The 19,147-nt window shown below is 53.2% G+C and overlaps 1 protein-coding gene across 1 annotated transcript in view; it reads right to left on the bottom strand.

Annotated features, from left to right (window-relative positions):
- KCNK5 (potassium two pore domain channel subfamily K member 5) overlaps nt 1-16,934 on the bottom strand; it is a 37,712-nt gene extending 20,778 nt beyond the window's left edge. Inside the window, exon 1 of the mRNA XM_059400543.1 lies at nt 16,340-16,934. Within this exon, the coding sequence (XP_059256526.1) occupies nt 16,340-16,525 (186 nt within the window). The 5' untranslated portion in view covers nt 16,526-16,934. The remainder of the gene's footprint in view (nt 1-16,339) is intronic.
- Between the last annotated feature and the right edge of the window lie 2,213 nt (nt 16,935-19,147).

The following is a 19,147-nucleotide window of genomic DNA, read 5'->3' as shown; positions in this document are numbered from 1 at the left end:
AGACAGGGAAACGGAGGCTCGCAAGACGCAAATGACTAGAGCAGAGCCATCTCCCAGCGAGTGGCCTCCCCCAACTCTGAGAACTGCCTGTCCCGCCCCCTCCGTCCCCACCCTTGGGTCTTGCACTTTTCCTGGAGCGGGACCCCAGAAAGAAGCTGCAAAGCCCATACCCGTTCCATCAGTCACCCCTTCTTCCACTCTTTCCAGATTTGTGATGGAAAACATGTTCACGGTTCTCATCCCAAGGGGAAGATGTGCCAACAGACTCACCCAAGCGGTGAACCTGAACCTTAAGTACAGGCTTCCCTCCCAAGGACCAGAGAAGAAAGTTGATGCTTCACTGGAGATGGGCAGGCCGCGGGAAGGGGGTGGAGTGGGTGATCAGAAGGAATTGAGACCCTGAAGCAACAACTGGAGACCCATGAAAAACGACGAACTTGGGGCGCCTGGGTGGCTTAGTCAGTTAAGTGTCTGCCTTCTGCTCAGTTTGCGATCCCAGGGACCTGGGATCAAGTCCTGCATCCGGCTCTCCGCTCAGTGGGAAGACTGCTTCTCCCTCTGCCCCCTCTGCCTGCTTGTGCGTTCTCTGTCTCTCTTAAATCAATAAATAAAATCTTAAAACACAACAAAACAAAACGACTGACTTCCCACAGTCTGGTCCCACCTCCACCGAACCGAGCCTGACCGATGACACCAGGAATGACCCTCCCACCAAATACCCACTCATCTGAGTCTGATGCAGCTCAGAGGGCAAGGCAGTTCAGGGCTCTCTGAATCACTTTCTGGGGTGGAGGGTGGTGGTGCTCACCTCAGAAGGGCTTGCAGGTTCCCGGTGGGTGGCACAGGGAAACCATGTCTGGTGGGTTCCCGGCACGTCACGCCCGGCACTTCTCTGAGGCGGCCAGGTCAGGCTGGCTGTCCCCTCTCCCACCCCAGAGCGGGAATGGAATTTGACTAGACACCGAGAGAAGCCACTGTGCCATTAGAAACCTCCACAGATTCCTATCAACACGCCAGTGCTGTCCAAGAGAACTCTCTGTGCTGATGGAATGTTCTACATCTGAGCAGTCCCATGTGGCTACCAAGCCTTTGAAATGTGGCCAGGGTGACCGAGGAACTAAATTTTAATTTAAAATTAAAGAGCCATGATATTTAGTGATGGCACGTTAAAAAAAAATTAATTAGCTACATGTGGGTGATTACTGATACCGAATCAAACACGAGACATCCTACCCAAATCCTCTCCTAGGCAAGGCGTGCCTTCCCCTGGACCCTCAGGTTCACCCCAGACCTCGGGCTGTCATCTACGGCATGCTCCAGACTCTGAATTCCGTGCACGCTGACCCAAATCTTGCCGGCTTGTGCTTTTGTTCATCGGAAAGGCAGGGCAAGGTCTCCTTGTGGCCCTGTGGGGCTTGCCGAAGCTGGATGCAATGGAACATGGGGGCCGTGGGCCTCCAGAAGACACAGTCCCTTGCAGGGGATGCGAACCCCAGCACTGGGCTCAGCCGTTGGGGCTCCCCAGGCTCTGCCAGGCACCTCTCAGGGAACCCCACTTGGAGGCTGCCAACTCACAGGCGTCTAGTCTCCAGCAGCTTGGTTTGCAGACTGAAGGCCCAGCGGGCATCCCCCGTCTCTGAGACCCTTCCCCTCCAAGTGTTCAACAGCACTGCTGCTTGGGAAGCCACCACTCTGGCAGCTAAATTTAAAAATAATGACAGGACGCTGTTAGCAATCCCAGGACTGACACCGGGTCTCAGAGTGTGTTCTGTTTAAGACCCGGTTTGGCTTTGTGCTTGGTGTTCCTCACACGTTTAAAAATAGCGAGCCTAGAAGTGGCTAATGATATAAATTCAGTTTCCTTGTTTTAAAGGCAATTCAACAGCATTTCAGAAAACTGGGGAGTCAGAGAAAGAAAAAGCAGCAATCATCCTGCCTCCCACTCAGCACCGACTGCCTTCTGTTTCTGCACCGAGTTTCTGTGACTCAGTGCGAACAGAACCACACGTGCACTTGGGCGCCCTGGCCGCCCTCACCCCCAGGCTGGTTTTTGCCAAACTTGAAGTCTAACTTCCAGCTCAGGCCCACTTTGGGAACACCAGCGGAAGGACTGGGAGACCACCCCCGCCCTCAGGACCTGGGAGTCCCTTGCGCCAGTCTATCTGAGGGGGTCCCATCAGAAGGCCCCACAGCCCCAGCCTGGCTAGAAGGAAGGACCACTGTGTGTGCAGAGATGCAGGGGAGAGGTGTGGAGGGCTGTGTGTGCACACACACAACACCAGCGTCAGGGAAGGGGAGAGTTTTCTAAGACCTGTGTGCGGTGACCCCAACAATGAGCAGGCCCGGGAGCCAGAGGGTCTGACCATACACCGCTCTCAGCCCTGGAAGATTCCAACAAGACAGGGCATGCTGAAATGGAGATCTGTGAACTTGGAGGCCTCAGCTGGCTAGGTGCAGAGAGGAACCTTCTAGAGCAGGACCCGACAGTGTCCCCCACAACTCTGACGTCGCCCTGCCCCAGCACTATGGAGCCTGCCCCAGGTCGAGACGTGGCTCCATGCCCAGGGAGGTAACACTTTGCTGGGCAACCAGCTGAGCTGTCCCAAGAGGACATGTGCACAGGAGGACGGCAGGGCCGTGGGTGGGCCCACGGCACCTAGTGGGGGGGTGCAGCATCTGGGCAGGCAAGACCCCCGCTGGGAGGGTGAGGGACAAGTATCCAGATTGGAGGTGGGCCTAGAAGGAGGGCCGCAAGGGTCCTGCCTCTGGGCTTTGGAGGCTGGAGAAGACAAGCTAAAGGACACAAGCCTCCCAGTTCACAGTGGTTTTTTTACTAATTATCCCTCACGGGGTACTACGTTTGTGATGCAATGGGGCACAGGGTTAGGACCTTGCAGAGCGGGGGAAGAGTGCAGACAAGGCAGAATCCCCCAAGGCAACATGCTCTGATGCCCCAGGGTGCAGAGGTGATGCCCCGAGAAGGATGAGGAGCCTGCCCTGGCAGCCACAGCCTACAGTGACTTTTCTCCCTTGGGGCCCCTGAAACCCCTGCCACTTGCCCCATTACTAATTAATAATCCTTGATCTAAGGTCCCACCCCAACCTCAAAAAGCAGGGATGATGTCCAAGTCTTCCCATGATTTCCACAACCCTTAAACCAGCACTGGGCATACAGCAGGTGCTCGGGAGGTTATCTAACTGGCCTTAGTGACCAGGTCCTGGGTTCAGAGAGGGGCAGTGATCTGGTCTAGTTGCGCAGTAAGTCAGCTGAGCAAGCCCCAAGACCTATGAGTCCCCAGCGCACGGGGCCGCTCCTAAGTAGATCTCTGGGCTGCGGCTAGCGTCTGGGGGATGGGAGAGAAGGGGTGTTGAAAAGCTGATAATCAGGACACCCTCCCTTTTCCTGCTCCCCAGAGGGGTGCTGACGAGACACTACTGCATCAGCCTGTCCCACTTAGCCCACTCAGCACTTATGCCTCAGTGAGAGGCGGCCCTTCCACCCGCTGCTCCAGGGGGCCGGGATGCTGAGAAGGGAAGGGCATCCGTCCAAAGCTAACAGTGTCAGCATGCATTCCACGATCCGGGAGGCAGGAGCTTTATTTGAACAGCAGAGACGGGCCAGGCCTGGGGCTGCTGTTCTTTCTCCTCTGGAGGGTCTGAACAGGTGCCATCCTGCACCCGGGATGTGGGAGGATCAAGGAACTTGCACTAGTCACCACGGACACCCACGCCCAAATCAACATTCGAGGCCGTACCCTGGGGTCCTCAGCCTACGGCAGGATCACTGATCCCTGTCATCAGCCACACAGGCAGGTGGCACTTCTACTCCAGGAGAATGGCAAGACTAAAACTATTCCCTCCCAAGGTGGGGACCGGAGTCCTGCTGGGGCTTTGCCCTGGGGAAGCCAAATGTGGGCAGAGGTTACAAGTACAGGTTTAGCTGCTGAGGAGGGAGCAGGTAGTATGGGGACTCAGATGGAAACCCCACCACTGACAAGCAGTTACATTCCCCCTCCAGCTCCCTGATGCTTTTCTGAAGGCTCGGTTGCTGGGTCCCCTGACCCACAAATTCTAAGTGAAGGGTCAGTGCCTGTTGGCTCTGTAAGGATGCTGGAGGAAAGGGGCTGAGAGCAGGAAAGGAGTTGATAGTCCTGACCCTGAACTCTGGCCTCTACTTACAGGACCCCAAGATTTCCTGCTTTAAACCTTTTCATGCTGAAAATGGCAAATATACCTATGTATGGTCAATGTGGTCGGGGAAACAGTGGTGTCAGAACCCACAAGGCTGTAGAACACAGTGCTCAGCAAAGGCCAGCAAGCAGGCCTGGAATGCTTTTGGGGTGCTAGGAGCCAATGGGTCCCAAGGAGAAAGTGCAGCCCCAAGGAGTGGCTGGTAGCCTAGCAAGATGGGTAGGACTGGCGCCAATTTAGGACTCCACAGTCTAAATGACGGGGCGCCTCTACAGAGCTCTGGCTCTGGACACAAAGGCCTGGGTTCAGGCCATTAACTAGCTGTGTGACCTTGGTTATGTCTTTAATCTCTCTGCTTCAGATGCCTTATCTGCAAAATGAGGTTCCCCACAGCACTTATCTTGTCATTGCTGTGGGAGGGGGGTTGATGCGTGTGGTGATGGCCCTCGCCCAGCCTGTGGCTCCCTTTCCATCACCAAGTGCCAGCCACCGTTACTTCTGGTTACGGTTATACCGTGACTGTGGTCCTGCCCCCGCAGCCACCCTTCCCTGCAGTGACTTACGTTACTAGCGGATACAGACCTCGAGTTCTTGGTAAGAACTGAAAACTTGTGATGCTTCTACAACGTCTTAAAACACCTCTCCTCCCTCATGAGATGGCCTTCTGTCTATATGAAGGCCAACTGGGATCAAAGGGATGGGTCCAGAAAGAGGCCAAGACCACGCCGATAGTAGAGTCCAAATGACAGAGGCCACAGCAAGAATGTTAGCTTGGTCTGACCGAGAAGCCACCGAGGGTTTTCTCGGTTGGGGGTCACGATCTGAGTCTATGAAGACCCCTAACAGCTGACAGCCATGACAATGGCCAGGACAGCTATTAGGACGTGTGGTGGTCACCTTTCAACCTAACTCTCGGGGACCTTGCTTCCAAGATGACTTCCCTAATTGCCCCACTTAGCTCTAATTACTGCTTCACTCTCCTTCCCTGCCCCTGGTGAGCACAGTAACCTGGGGAAAGTTACATAACCTCCTAAGGACTGGGCCTTGGCTCCAGGGCTATCCCGGGAGGCCGGTTAGGTAACCACTAAGCTTCCTTCAGCATCCCAATTCATGATTCACTGCCAGGAGAGGTGCCCAGAGCTTGACCCTCCTCCCCCATCAGCCTCCTCTGCCAGCCTCCAAGCGGGGTGCTCTGGGCTCTGGAGAAACCAGCTAACAGCAGCTCCTTGGGTGTCAACACTTGGGGTGCGGGGTCCTGTGACAGGGCGACTCCCTGGGAGGCCTCCAATCCGTTCTGCTCCAGGTTCTGGACAGCCCTAAAAAAACCATCCTCCTTACAGAGCTTACAGTTGCTTCCATCTCGACTCCTGCCTCTCGTCCCACTAAAACTCACTAGTTAGGGTGGGGAAGCTGCCACTTGAGGTGCCAGGAAGGCGTGTGCTGGGCAGGGTAGGAAATCAGGCAGACCTGGTTAGTGTACAGAGAATCAGTGTTCGGCACCCCAAAACACCACCATGGTTTTGGTTTAAAGGCCATTTAAAAGGGGATTTGAGACAGGGTGACAGATGGCTTGGTAGAAAAATACTCCGGACCTGGGCAAGCAGAGCCGGTTTACCGGTAGAACTTAGTTCTACCGTCTGTCCCCACCCAGCTCCTCACCAGGCCTCAGTTTTCCTACCTAGCAAATGGGATGGTGTTTCACTGCCATACCTGTCAGGCCCAGAGAGGTCACAGGAAGGCACCTTGGATGAATGGGTCTGCACAGACCCATGGCAAGGCCCAGGGTGGGAATCTGGGAAGGGCAGGAAGCCTGTGTATCTGCGAGCTTCTTGGGGTCCTCCAGGTACTTCAGGCTACAATGTGCAACACTCCTGCTCTGTTCCCTGGGGCCAACACCCTCAGTCCACTGTGCAAGGCTCCCCATGACTGGGGCCCTGAGGGAGAAAATGCCCAAGGTAGGCTCCAGCCGGGCCAGAGTGATCAGGTTAGGACATGCCCCTCTCCCCGAAGAATAGCCCGGCCTTTGCTCCTGTTCCTCAGCAGGCTCTGAAGGCCTCTCGACCTGTCTCCACAAGGGAGGGGCGGGGGTGTTGCTTGCCTCCCCCAGCAGGTCCACTTGCCTTCTTGGGTTTCTGCAGTCCTTGGTCTGAAGGCATTCCCCAAAAGGCAGAGATGCGGCTCATTCTCTTTGCAGCAGGTTTCAAACAGGTTTGGGCACATAGTATGTGCTTAGTAAATATCTGCTGAAGAAAGCACTGGATGGCTATTTGCTCTGCCTCAAGTTCCTTGAAAGCAGCAACCACGGTGAGTCTGGCCGGCTGGCCCCAAGTGAAGGGGGGTAGGGACTTGGTGGAGGGAGCAGGGGCTGGACAGATTGGCCTTGTTAATCCCAGGAGAAACAAGTTTAGCAGAAGTTTATGAAATATGGGATGGGGAGAGGAAGCAGGGAAGGGAGTTCCCAGAGATAAAGACCCAGAGAGGGAGAGCTGTTACAAGTTCCTCGAAGAGGGAAGAGACAGCAATAAACTGAATTTAAAGGCTAACTTGGAGCTGACAGCAGGGCCACAGCAAGTGACCTCCACGCACATTTTCTCCTACGATCTCCTGTGATCTCCACCCACCAAGATGGGTAACACTGTTCCCACGTTCCAATGGAATAGTGTGCTCAGGGTTGCACAGCTTGCAAAGGTGCTGGGACTTGAAAAGCCTGTCCTTCATCACTAGGAAACGTGGCCCCGGCTCGTGAGGCTTGAAGGGGAAAGCAGGAGCACATTTGATAATGGCATTCCCCTCCCCTCCTCCTTTGCACAATTCCCAGCCTATGAGGCCATGGGCCACAGTCTGGGCCTGGCTCAATGCACCTAGACAAGAGCCTTGATCTTCCAGAGACCCAGCCCCTCCTGACTGGACATGGAAATGGAAGGCCCACAAGGCTCTCAGCATCCCCCTCGGAGCCAGGCACACCACTGGGCACCTGGGGCCCAACAGACATTGTGAGCACAGCAGTGGGCAATTAAATCCACAGGCTTCGTGCACGTGTCTGTAGACCTGGGCCGAGGGTGGGGAGACATGTCCCTGCCCAGGCAGGGCTCCTACGGTCTAGCTGGGCCTAATTTAATAGGCACTATGAGCGTTCTTGAGTGCATGGATGAATTTACTTGAGGGAAATGGAGTCCAGAGCTCGGCACAAAGCAGTACCACAGGCAGAACTGGAATCAGGGTAGAATCCACTATTTCCTACACAGCAGTTCAGGTCCGAGCAAGCACAGACAAAGGGAGGGACTTTGAACATGGTACTGGCCTGGCCATCAAGCACCCTGCTAGACTTTTCTCCTGGGGCCCCCTGGGGGGAGGGGAGAGAAAGCTTCTCCCTCCCAGGAAGAGCCTAGCTAAGCAGCTGCAGCCAGATTACACTGGGCCATGGGAGGTGACAACAGCCACAGTACACAATCCTGCCTAAATATTTCGACAGGAAACCCAAATATTTAGATGGAAAAGAGGAAAAATAGAAAAATAGAATGCACATTTCAAAGGCAATCAAAGGGACCTGTCTACCAAGGGCCCTCTGAAAGGGGAAGTGGGTGGGGGTGACTGCCCCCTACGAGGGTATAATTCTGACCCGGGATCCTTTGTGATTACACACCATGTGAGTCCACCTGCACCTGGAATCCTCTAGAATAGGAAAAGTTTGATGGGGACTTGGGACGAGCCCGGGCCCTGCTGGACAGGAAGAGGAGGCCAACCTGCTATATGTTTAGATGTGGACCATTAATTCTTTTGAGGGGAGGGCTGTGGGTGAACTTGAAAGAAATAGGAAATGGTGGGGGACTCCACTAGAAGGAATCTGGTGGGCTTTACCATCTGTATCTCCATCTCCAGATCCAGAGCTCAGTCCGCGGTGGGGCCTGAAACAGCCATCAGAAACAGCCCCCCCCCCCCAAACCCTGAGAGATGGGGCACAGGATCGGGAGCTAACAGGCAGCAAGTCACCAGCTGCATGCGCCAGGCACTCTGCCTAGTACGTTTCCATGGACTCTGCGGACATGAGGGAGATACTGTACTACCGTCCCATTGTGCAGATGAGGAGACTGACCTGCCCAAGGTCACGCAGCTTGGTAAACATCCTGATAGCTAAGGCATTGAAGACACCATGCAAACCTGACCCTTTCCTGCCTCCAAGCTCCTTGTTTTTTTGTGGACTCCAGGTTCAAATCCTCATTCTTAATTCCTAGACGTACAGCCTCTAGGTTGAACCTATGTGGCTGTGGCTCTTACCAAGATGCAGTGCTGGTAAGAGCCCTTCCAGCAGAGGGCTGTGCATGGATTCATGAGGTGAGGCACCGAAGAGTTCCCACAGCCTATGGCTAAACAAGCGCTCGGCTCACACCATTCCTACCCCAACCCCTGTACTCCAACCTCTGGGCTGTTTCTCCATTCCTGGCTCTGAAGTCACCAGGGCAGGATGAATCTCAGCCTCTAGTTAGCCATGTAGACCCAGCCAAATCCCCTGGCCTCCATTTCCCTAGAAAATGGGCGTAACAGTAACATTTCCCCCACTGGACTCTTAAGGAGACAGTCAGAGAACCAGCCCAAGGCTGGCATGCAGTAAGAATTCGGCAGCACGCTCCCAGGCGCTGCTGGCTACACCACTATCTTTCCAGCATGCCTTATATCCTGCTTCTTTAAATCTGAGAGTGAAGGTTCATCTCTCAATGACTGACACTCAGAACCTCCTGGTACACTTACCAATATCAACACGGTGATAGGTCCTTTTACTTTTCTTCCTCTAAACTGGGGGCTCCCTGAGGGCAGGGGTTATGTGTGGGTCAGACCCAGATCCCCTGCCAGCCAAGGGGTCCTACAGGCCTCAGGAAACAGGAACCAAATCCTCTGAGGCCCTGTGACCCTCGCCCATCTCTCTGGCCTCTACCATCTGCAACCCATCACTCAGCACCAGGACCGCATTTCCCTTCATTCCACCACTGTGACCGTTTCTCTCCCTTGTGAGGCTGAACTCCGGAGGGCTAAGGCCCCTGCCTGGTTTCTGAGGCTTCAGCACACACTAAAATGCTGGCTAGCAGGGAGGCCCTTCTGTGAGCCCACCCTTTCTTTTGCCCAGATATCTGAAACTTAGGGACCAGATGAACCCCTCACCAAAAACCCAGAGGCCCCAGGCAGCTGTACAGAGCTGGACTACACCAAACGCACTTTTGCTTAAAGGGACAACTAAGGCATAATTTGGTCAAATGGTGGTGGGGGGGGGGGGCGCTGTGGCAGGGACCCAGACCTGATTGTCCAAGGGGCTCATGGTAAGAGGAGAAGGTGCCCTAACTGAAAGTTGGGTTTGGGGGGGTTGCTGAGGGTTCTGTGGGCTTTGGTGGAAAAACCCATACTCCATCACATCAGAACAAGGAAGGGAAGAAGCATCCTTATCAGAACACCCATGGGGTGAAGGGATCAGCCCACAGAAATGCTGTTAATTTCGAGTCAAATACTCCACTTCTTTAAAGTTGCAAAGCCAGTGAAGGAAGAGGGAACTTTCTGAAATGCTGTTCACTCCCTTACTTGAAAATTACAAAAATTTGGTCAGTTCAAATTCCTTGGCTAAACCCAGAGGACTTCATCATCTGACCCTCACCCTCTAGCCCTGTGGCTGCTGCCCAGGATCATCAGGCAGTTTTCCTCCTCCCTGAGAGCTGTGGGCAAGAAAGATCTATACACCCCCCCCACCTTATTTGTTCAGCAACTTAAAAATCTCACTGATGCACACCCAGAAGAGGGACTCTGGATCATAAGGTTCCACTTCTAATTTCCTGAGGAACCTCAGCACTGTTTTCCATAATGGTTGCACCATTTTTCTCAAAGAGACAAATACTCTGTGATTCCACTTGAAAGGTATTTAAAGTAGCCAGACTCACAGGAACAGAACATAAACTGCTCATTAGCAGGGACTGGGGGAGAGGGGACACGGGAGCTGTTTAATGGAGGTAGAATCTGTTTTGCAAGATGAAAAACTTCTGGAGATCTGTCTCACCACAGCGTGAATATACCTAACATGAAGGAAACGTACTCTTAAAAATGCTTAAGATGGGGAAAAAATGGATATGATGGTAATCTCTGTTATGTGTTTTTTACTGCAATTAAAAAAAAAAAAAATTGGGGGCGCCTGGGTGGCTCAGTGGGTTAAGCCGCTGCCTTCGGCTCAGGTCATGATCTCAGGGTCTTGGGATCGAGTCCCGCATCGGGCTCTCTGCTCAGCAGGGATCCTGCTTCCTTCTCTCTCTCTCTCTGCCTGCCTCTCAGTGTACTTGTAATTTCTCTCTGTCAAATAAATAAATAAAATCTTTAAAAAAAAAAAATTGGTTGACATTTCTTCTGCTTCAGGAAGGTCCTCCTGATCCTGTATGAGCCAGACTTGTGTGGGCAGCCCTCTCCCAGTGCAGGGGTGTCTAGGGATAGTAGCAGGGTCAGTGGAACTAACATTTAATGAGGACTGACTATGTGCCCAGCACAGGTCAAGGCAAGCAATGAGGGTGCTATTGTGGCCTGCCTTCCGAGGCCAGCCCATAACCATGACTCACGGCAAGGATGGGACTCTTGCAGCAAAAGCAAGGGCCCCGCGGTTGGTGGGGCGAGTGGTCCTTGGAGGACAGCGTGTCAACCCATCCCCGGGGAGGGTGGACAGGTCAGGCCTCCTCTGTCCTATTCAGAGAGTCCCGGAGAACTCTCACTGAAATCTCCAAGGACCCTCGCCTTGACTTGCTCCACTCTCCAACAGGCAAACCTATTTCATTTGGTTTCTTCTGGGACCCAGCACGCTTGGCCTCTCTGTATCACCCAGTTCTGGCCATGTAGTTCTTCAGCACTGGTCCGATCTAGCAATCCAATTTGTAGAAAGACTCTCTTGGGCGTTCTGTCTCAGGAGTACGGCTCCTCTGTTCCCCAAAGCCTTATACTTCCCTGCTCCCCACCCCCACCACACATAGAGTTCAGAGGCTGAGCCCAATCTGACAGCAAACAGCCAAGTTCAAGATGAAAGCCCTTGGCCTGAGGTCAGAGCCAGCCAAGCACAGCATCCAAAACTGGAGGACTGTTTCTTTTAAACGCCAAACTATAAATAGGGCAAAATCCCAGGAAAATACTTAGACGCAACAGTCCTCACCTCCCTTGCACCCCCTCCTATAGGACTCCCCCCACCTCCACTAGAATCTTTCAACACTTGCTAATTCCCACCGTCTGAGAAGTCTCTAATACCATGCCATCTGTAATCATCCTAAGGGTTCTAGTAAAACTCTCCAAACGATGCAATAAAAATTCACTTTAACTGTTGAAACTCTAGAGCAGTTAACGGAGGCAGATTTATCGATTTAAGAACTCTTGTTTTGGGGCGCCTGGGTGGCTCAGTGGTTTAAGCCTCTGCCTTCAGCTCAGGTCATGATCTCAGGGTCCTGGGATTGAGCCCCACATCGGGCTGTCTGCTCAGCGGGGAGCCTGCTTCCCCCTCTCTCTCTGCCTGCCTCTCTGCCTACTTGTGATCTCTCTCTGTCTATCAAATAAATAAATAAATAAAAATCTTTAAAAAAAAAAAGAACTCTTGTTTTTTTTTTTTTTCTTGGCGGCCCTCAACTTTGAGAGGAACATCAACAGACAAGCCATGAGGAGGGGACCTCCTCCTTCCAATTCCTCTCAAAAACCCGACTTCTCTACTTTCCACTTCTCCAGTTCTAGACAGGGAGGACCCAAGTTCACACTACTGACGTGGAAGCCTCCGTGATCTTGGATAATCAAAAGATCTATTGTGTTCCCTTTACTTACAAAGGCAGTTAAGCAGACCAGTGTGCTTTACCACTTCCAACAAGGCTTGAAACAAAAGAGGTTTTCATGTTAACTCTCAATTCTCAAAAAAATTCAATTAAGGTGCCCCACTCTCAGCATTTTGGGCAGATATAACTTTAGCACATAATCCCTGGTTATATTTTCAAATTTTGGGAGGACTGGTGTTAGTGACTTGAGGTCAGACCTTTAAAATTGTTATCAGCTCGACTGGTATAGATGGGAACAGGTATGTTAAGAAGGTTCTAGGAAATAAAAGGAGAGAGGTCTGGCACACATGGAAAACTTCCGATTAGGATAATGCAGTTTGAAACTGGCAAGGCGGCCAGCAGGATCAGAAAGGCTTCTGGGAACTGGTCAGATACATGAGAAGTCCAGCCAAACCCAGAGGTAGGGATGGGGCATCCAGTAGAAGGCAGGGTCTGGAGCCACCCCTACCACACCCCTAGGAGACATGGGGGAATCTGGAAAGCCACAGCAGGAGCACCCACTCTCTCCTCCCTTCTTCTTCCTCTCAAACCCTCCTAATTTCAAGACCTTACTTGAGGTCATCGCCTCCAGAGAGCCCTCCCTGACCCCTCAGGCTGGTCCTGGGGGCCCTCTCCAGCCACCCCATCCTGGGGAGTTTACTCATCCTTCTTCCCAGAAGCGAGTTTCAGCCTGGCGGATGTCTTAATCCATCTTTGCACTCCCAGAGCCTTGCCTAGTGCCTGGCACACAGTGGGCCCTTAGTAGACACCTGCTGACTAATTCTCATGTACTTCGGAATACAGCACAGTGTGAAATCCGACTCTGTGCCATATAATCCTGGGCAAGTTATATATCACTGTTCCCCTCTATAAAAGGGGGTGGTCACCAAGATGAAATTAAAATAAGAACATCTATAAAGTACTTATTGGAAGCTCTGGTGCACAGTGAGTTCTCAGATCCTTCCTGTTTATGATCACCACACACCGGAGGTGAAGGCTGGAGAAGGTTCACTGCTCCCCTTTACCCCAACCCTTTGCTTTCTTGTGCTGCCAAGGGAGGGGCGGACTGAGGCTTACCGCAGTCACAGAGGAGGTGCTGGGTTGGCCAGGCCCCACACAGGAGGCCTGTGTGCCAATGCCTGTTCTAGCGGAAAGAGAAAATAGAATTCCCCAGCCGGCCAGAGTCCACCTGAACCAATCCCTGCAGCTCACTCACAGACTAACCAGTCAACAGCTTCACATGCCCGAGGGCAAAGGTGCACAAGGAATGGGCTCTGGAGTGCTCCTGCAGTGTCGCCAAGGCCATTCCAACCTCCCTGAGCTTTGTTTCCTTATCTTAATACGTAAGATTGCTGTAAGGAGTAACTAAGGCAGGTAAAACGCCTTGTCACTGGGTCACCAATAAATGCTAACAACAGCGGGAGGCGTGTCAAGTCACACCCAAGTCACACCTGCACGCATCTTGCCTAAGGCTTCTGCTTGACCTGGTCCTCACTGGACCCTCATTTTGCAGGTGGGGAAAGAGGCAAAGTTAAATGGCTTGATGGGAAAATGGCCAAGCCAGATGGCAATACCAGCCTGTGCCCTCTCTCATAAAATGCACATGCTACCCACAATGCCCAGTGCACGAGGCATTCAGTCAATGCTAACTGCCCTTATGGAAACCGCTGCAACTTAGGAAGAGGCTGGTGGAACAAGGCTTGGGAGCAAGGTTCCAAAGTGGTTCTGAAGGCAGGAAGGAGGGCGACCACGTGCTCTGAGGCCAGTGGGGGTGGGGAGGTTTGAGGTTTGAGAGTTGGCCTTCAACCACAGCTTGTACAGGGAGGAAGCACATGAAACTTGGGGTCTATTTCCAAAGATCTAACGAAAGGTGAGGGGTGTGTTGCGTTAACTCCCTTCGCATGCTTTTGAAAGCACAAGCCGTTTCCAGGGTAAGAAAAACCCCAGCCCAGACTGCACCCTCACCCGCTTCTAACAACCCCTCCCAAGAGCCCACCCCAACCCCAGGAATTCCTAGCCTGGGACTTCTTTAGGATTACAAAGGGGATTCAGAACCTGACAAAACACAGAACCTCAGGTGGGCCAGATGGGAAAGAAGTTTAAGTTTTCAAAGACTGAGTCTTCGTGGTTTTTTTTTTTTTTTTTTTCCCTTAAGCCAATTTCCTAGGGCTGAAGGCAATGCTTCAAGTCAGAACAGAAAGCAGAGCCAGGCAATTTCTGCAGACTGAAAGTGACGCTAGCAAAATGCTTCCCCTGGTCAATTTTCATTTCTTGGGTTTTTCCTATGATGGGAGTAGACTCGCCCAGTTGGAAAAGGTTTGAGAGTTTTCTGGCCAGGGATGAGGAACAGGGCTGTCCATAATCGTCTCCAAATCAGACTGGCCTGATGCTCAAATCTAAAAATTACCTGCACAATTCTGGGGGGCCATCATTGGCGGGTTTAAGAGGACCTCCAAACAAGAAGCACAAGAAGTATTTTGTTTCCTCGAACACCTTAGGAAAGCTGTTTAACTTCCAAAGCTACTACCACCAGCTGCACCCGGCTGCCTTACCCTGACCGCCCCCCTTTCCCCTCTCCTTGGGTTTTGAAGTTTATTTTCCCACATTCAGCCTTGAATTCTTTCCTTCCTTCCCCTGCTGTGGCGAAAAGGGAAACACTTCGAGGGCAGCTTGATTCTTCATCACCCGCGCCTGCCCTCTTCCCCCTCTAAACAAAGCCCTGGAAGAAACTAAACAACAACTAGTTCTCCGGGGAAATTGTTTCCTCAAGGGAAATTATAAAGTGACCCCTCCCCAACGCGCACACACAGGGCACGCATTGGAAGGCGCTCCTGCTATGGGGTGAAACCACACAACCCTCTGAGCCCATGCTCCCCACCAAACCTCATCTCTCCTGGGCCCCCACTCTGGGGATGGCTACAGGTCCAGAGACTCTCCCCACTAAAATCCAACACCAAACCTGCCCAACCTCCCCTCTTGCTGGCCTCTGGGAAGTCAAGTCTGTACTTGCCCAAATGCTGGTAAGTACTTATATGCTCATGTGTGTAAATGTCCATTGATTTCAGGACAAAAAGGAAGTGGCCAAGGCAAGACCTGCTCATGTGCTCCACAGCGTTCAACTTCCCAGCCGTCCAGGGCAGGGAAGACAGATGAAGACTGGTTCGTTCTCATTTCACATATGGGGAGATTTGAGACGGGGTCAAATGAGACAACTAAACAACCATAACACGTTGGGGGCCTGCTACAGATTAAGTGTTTGTTCCATCAAACCTTCTTTCTGGCATCTTTTGCCCCAAGAGAAATCTAACACCTTGGACAATCTCCCTCTAGTCCACCCCACAATCTAGAACCTTCACCAGCTCTTATATCCAGGTTCTGGTCCTTCCACTGGAGGGATGCCATTAATGCAGGCCAAGAGGATGAGGCCAAGGACCTCTGAGAAACTGGAGCAAAGGGCCCTGGGTCCCCAAACAGACTCAAGGTCCCAACCAGCATGGTCAGCTCCAGTTTATCCCAGTGAGGTCAAAGCCATCCATAGAACACAGGGAGAAGATAAGAGGCTTTCAATCCCAACACGGAGAAGAAACTACCCCCCCAACACCTCCCATTCTGCTCAACCTCTCCTTCCCCCTAAAAATGATCCCCAGCATTTTGTTCCTTTGTTCAAGCTGCTACTTTCACAAACTTTAACTCCAAGCCTAGGGGGAGGAGGGGGACTGTCTCCGAGAGATAAGCCCTGCCGGAAGCGTAAGCGCGTCCCCAGCATTCCAGCCATCGCCCCCCACCCCCCATCCAGGGTGCTCTGGTAGGACAGAGCCCCCTACCTACTTCCTGAGGGGGTAGGCTTTGCTCAGGCTGGGGCTGGGGCGGACCCTCCACCGACTACGCGGGGCTCACATTCGCGAAGAAAAACCGCGCGGGCGCGGCACCGGCCTGGAGCTGGGAGGTGGAGATGCGGAGGAGTGGCACCCGGCTCGCCTCCCGAACTCCGGGAGCGTCTCCAAGTGAAGATAAATGCCTTTATCCGCCCTCCAGCCCCCTTCCAAGCAGGGAGGTACCCGCACACTCACACCGAGCCACCACGAAACCTGGTTCACTCGGGGGGTGACCCTCAACTTCTCTCGGGACAAACCGGGTTCCCAAAGAATCTCGGCGCCTGGGTCACTCCGGCGTCTACCCGTGAACGACAGATCCCAGCAGCCAGACCCATGCGAGACATCCTTTCCTGCCACCCCCAGGACTACCCACGGGGACTGTGGGTTATCCAAAGCTGTGAAGGGCAGCCCTTCAGCACTCCTGACTCTCTGGCCGGCTCTAAGTATGTAGGGGCACGGACGGCGGCTCACCTGCAAGATCTTGTCCAGGCCCTCCTGGCCCAGACACGGGAACTCCTTGAGCAGATGCAGTTTCTGTGTATAGTAGCTTTTCTTGGCCTCTTTCCAGTGCGGCTCCTCGAGCACCTCGAAGATCGCTGCCCCGATGGCCAGGTAGAAGATGATGGCCGAGGTGAGCAATGGGCCCCGGTCCACCATGGCTCCTGAGCGGCTGCCTCCTGGAGAAAGCCTCCCCTAGCCCCAGCGGCTCCCGGTCCACGCGCCCTCCAGCTTCTGCAAACAGCTGTTTGAATTTGGAGCTTCGCATGCGCAGTGTCCTATTCCTCCACCCCCCGGCGCCGCTCCCCGGACAAAGTTGCTCAGTCAAATTGGGCCACCGAGCGCGGGTAACTGTACGAAGCTTTCCTCCCGCAGGCGGGGTTGCGGGGGGGGGGTGTGGGAGGCGGGCGGACACCAAGGTGGGGGCCAGGGGGCCGCCCTGCCTCGCGGGGCTGAAAGGAGCTGGGAGGGGGTGGAATTAAGGCCAGACTCTGTGGAGACACGTGGGCCGGCCTCCGCGAGCTAGAGCAGTGTGCGCTGCGCCCGCCTCCGCGCGCCTCTTTAACCAGCGCCCCGCGCCTGATTCCCGTGGGGGAGGGGCCCGCGCAGGCCCCGCCTCCTCGCCTGCACTGCCCGCCCCCCCCACCCCGCGCAGGCCCGGCCCTGCGCTGGCCCCCAACGAGGTGCGCGCTGCGCAATTCGGTGCTCGGTGCGCTCCCGGTGCGGCCGCCAGGGGAAGCTGCGCGCCCCGCGGTGCCACAGGGGTTGGGGTCTCCGGGGCTCGCGTTGGTGTTTTGTGCTGATGGTATTAACTAAGAGGAGTGTGTACCTATTGATTAGGGTCGGGAAGTTAGTACTATTCTTACTTTCATTGTAATTCAACTTCCATGCTCTGACGTTTCTGCCAAGAAAGTTTGATTGTCTCGGTCTCTTTCTCTTATACCCTCCTGTAAACCGGGTTGGCGGCGGCAGCGGCGCTGGGCGGTAAAACTAGAAAGGGACTGGAGAGACTGTAGAGAATCAGGATAGCAGGAGCTAATCCAGCCACAAAGGCGAGACTCCCCGCTCTTGGCCCATTCTCACCTGCCTTGGTGAGACCCCCCACATTGAGAAGGCGCTGTTGAGGCTTCATTCTCGTAGGTGCCTATTCCGCAACCCTCATCTACACCCACACATGCGCACTCATCCCCACTGTTGGGAGATACTTTCTTCCTAATTCCTTCTGAGAGACGATATTTAACTAATGCACCCTATAACGGTAAAGTGACTGCTGGGGGAGGGAATCTGGATTGTTCAAGGACATGTCCCTGGACTGTTACGTAGGAGACACTCAATAAGCATTTGTGCAATGAAGGAGTGAATGAATTTGTTAAGAACAGACGCTGAGGACCTCTCTCACTCATCAAGGGGCTGAAAACCCCAGGGAGTACCACATCCTTTCCATGCATCAAGATCCGGGCCTCTAATTATACCAACCTTGCAGTGAGGAAACTGAAGTCGTGTTGGGTTAGTATATTAAAAATTTCCAACCAACAACAGCCAGAAATTGGAATGGCACATTCCAGTGCTTGGTACCAAGAGGCTGGCCTTGACCCTGTGGTGGCCTCTGTGGGGGCAAGTGTGGCAGTGAGCCAAATTGGTGCACTGCCTTTAGCCAAGGCCATTTTTCCCCCATGGGGATGGCGAGGGACTTTGTTCAGGTGTTGAGAGTTAGGACGTTTTTTCTTGGGGGGGGGGGGGGGATCTGTGACATGTCCAAATTGGGCAGGGGCAGAAGGTCTAGGGAAACAGGTGTGAAGGGTTGATCTGATTTAGTGGATGTTTCTATCCCTCCTTTATGGCCCCCTGTGTGTGTCTCCAGGAGGCAGGGCAGGAAGTCCCATGTTTCCTGATTTGGTGTCTCTGGGATTTAGGGAGCCAGGTCCCCTCAACAAGGCCTTTCAGTTGCTCGCTCTGGAGCCCAGCCACTCCCCAGCCAGGCCTGGGCCCTACCCCAGGCAGACCACTGTTCTGTAATTCCTGTCTGCCTCCTACTGAGCCTACAGTCAAGCTCTGCAGTCCCGCCGTCCAGCCCTCAGCCCACAGAGCCCTCAGTCTTCTGTCCCGGATCCCCTGTGTCTCCAGAGAAAGTCAGGGACTGTGGTGTGAACCGTTCATCCAGAGGGGGGTGGGGGCAGTTTGGGAGGCCCCAGGCTCTCTCTGTGTTTGGAAAATTCTCCACTGTTCCTCTCCCACCTCCAGTCTGCGTTCTTTTCCTAAGAAAATAAAGGGCCTCTTCCTATTTCAGTTTCACTGTCTCACCAAAACACTGCAGAATGCTTTGGAATGAATCAGGTTTTATTCAAAGTTTTAAAAATTTCTAGTTTCTCTTATTCAAAGTTTTTATAATTTCTAGTTTCTCTATCTTTCCACCTTACCTATTTCTCCCTTCCCCAGCTTTTCTCTTGCCCTCAGTGTGGTGCTCACTGTCTCCTCATCTCTCCTTCTGTGATCCCATTCCTTACCTTTCTGTGTCTTCCTGAACCTCTTGACTTAGCTCTCCATTCACGCGCCTCTCTCCCCTTCCCCGGGCTCCTTCCAGAGTGATTGTGCTTCTCCTCTCCCCTCACTTCCTCCCCCCTCCCAGACCCCATCCATACATTTGGGTCAACAATTTCTTTTCTTTTTTTTTTTTTTTTAAAGATTTTATTTATTTATTTGACAGAGAGAAATCACAAGTAGATGGAGAGGCAGGCAGAGAGAGAGAGAGGGAAGCAGGCTCTCTGCTGAGCAGAGAGCCCG

This window comes from Mustela nigripes, chromosome 5 (genome assembly GCF_022355385.1).
Source record: "Mustela nigripes isolate SB6536 chromosome 5, MUSNIG.SB6536, whole genome shotgun sequence".
NCBI lineage: Eukaryota > Metazoa > Chordata > Mammalia > Carnivora > Mustelidae > Mustela > Mustela nigripes.
This window is presented reverse-complemented; position numbering and strand designations above follow the sequence as displayed.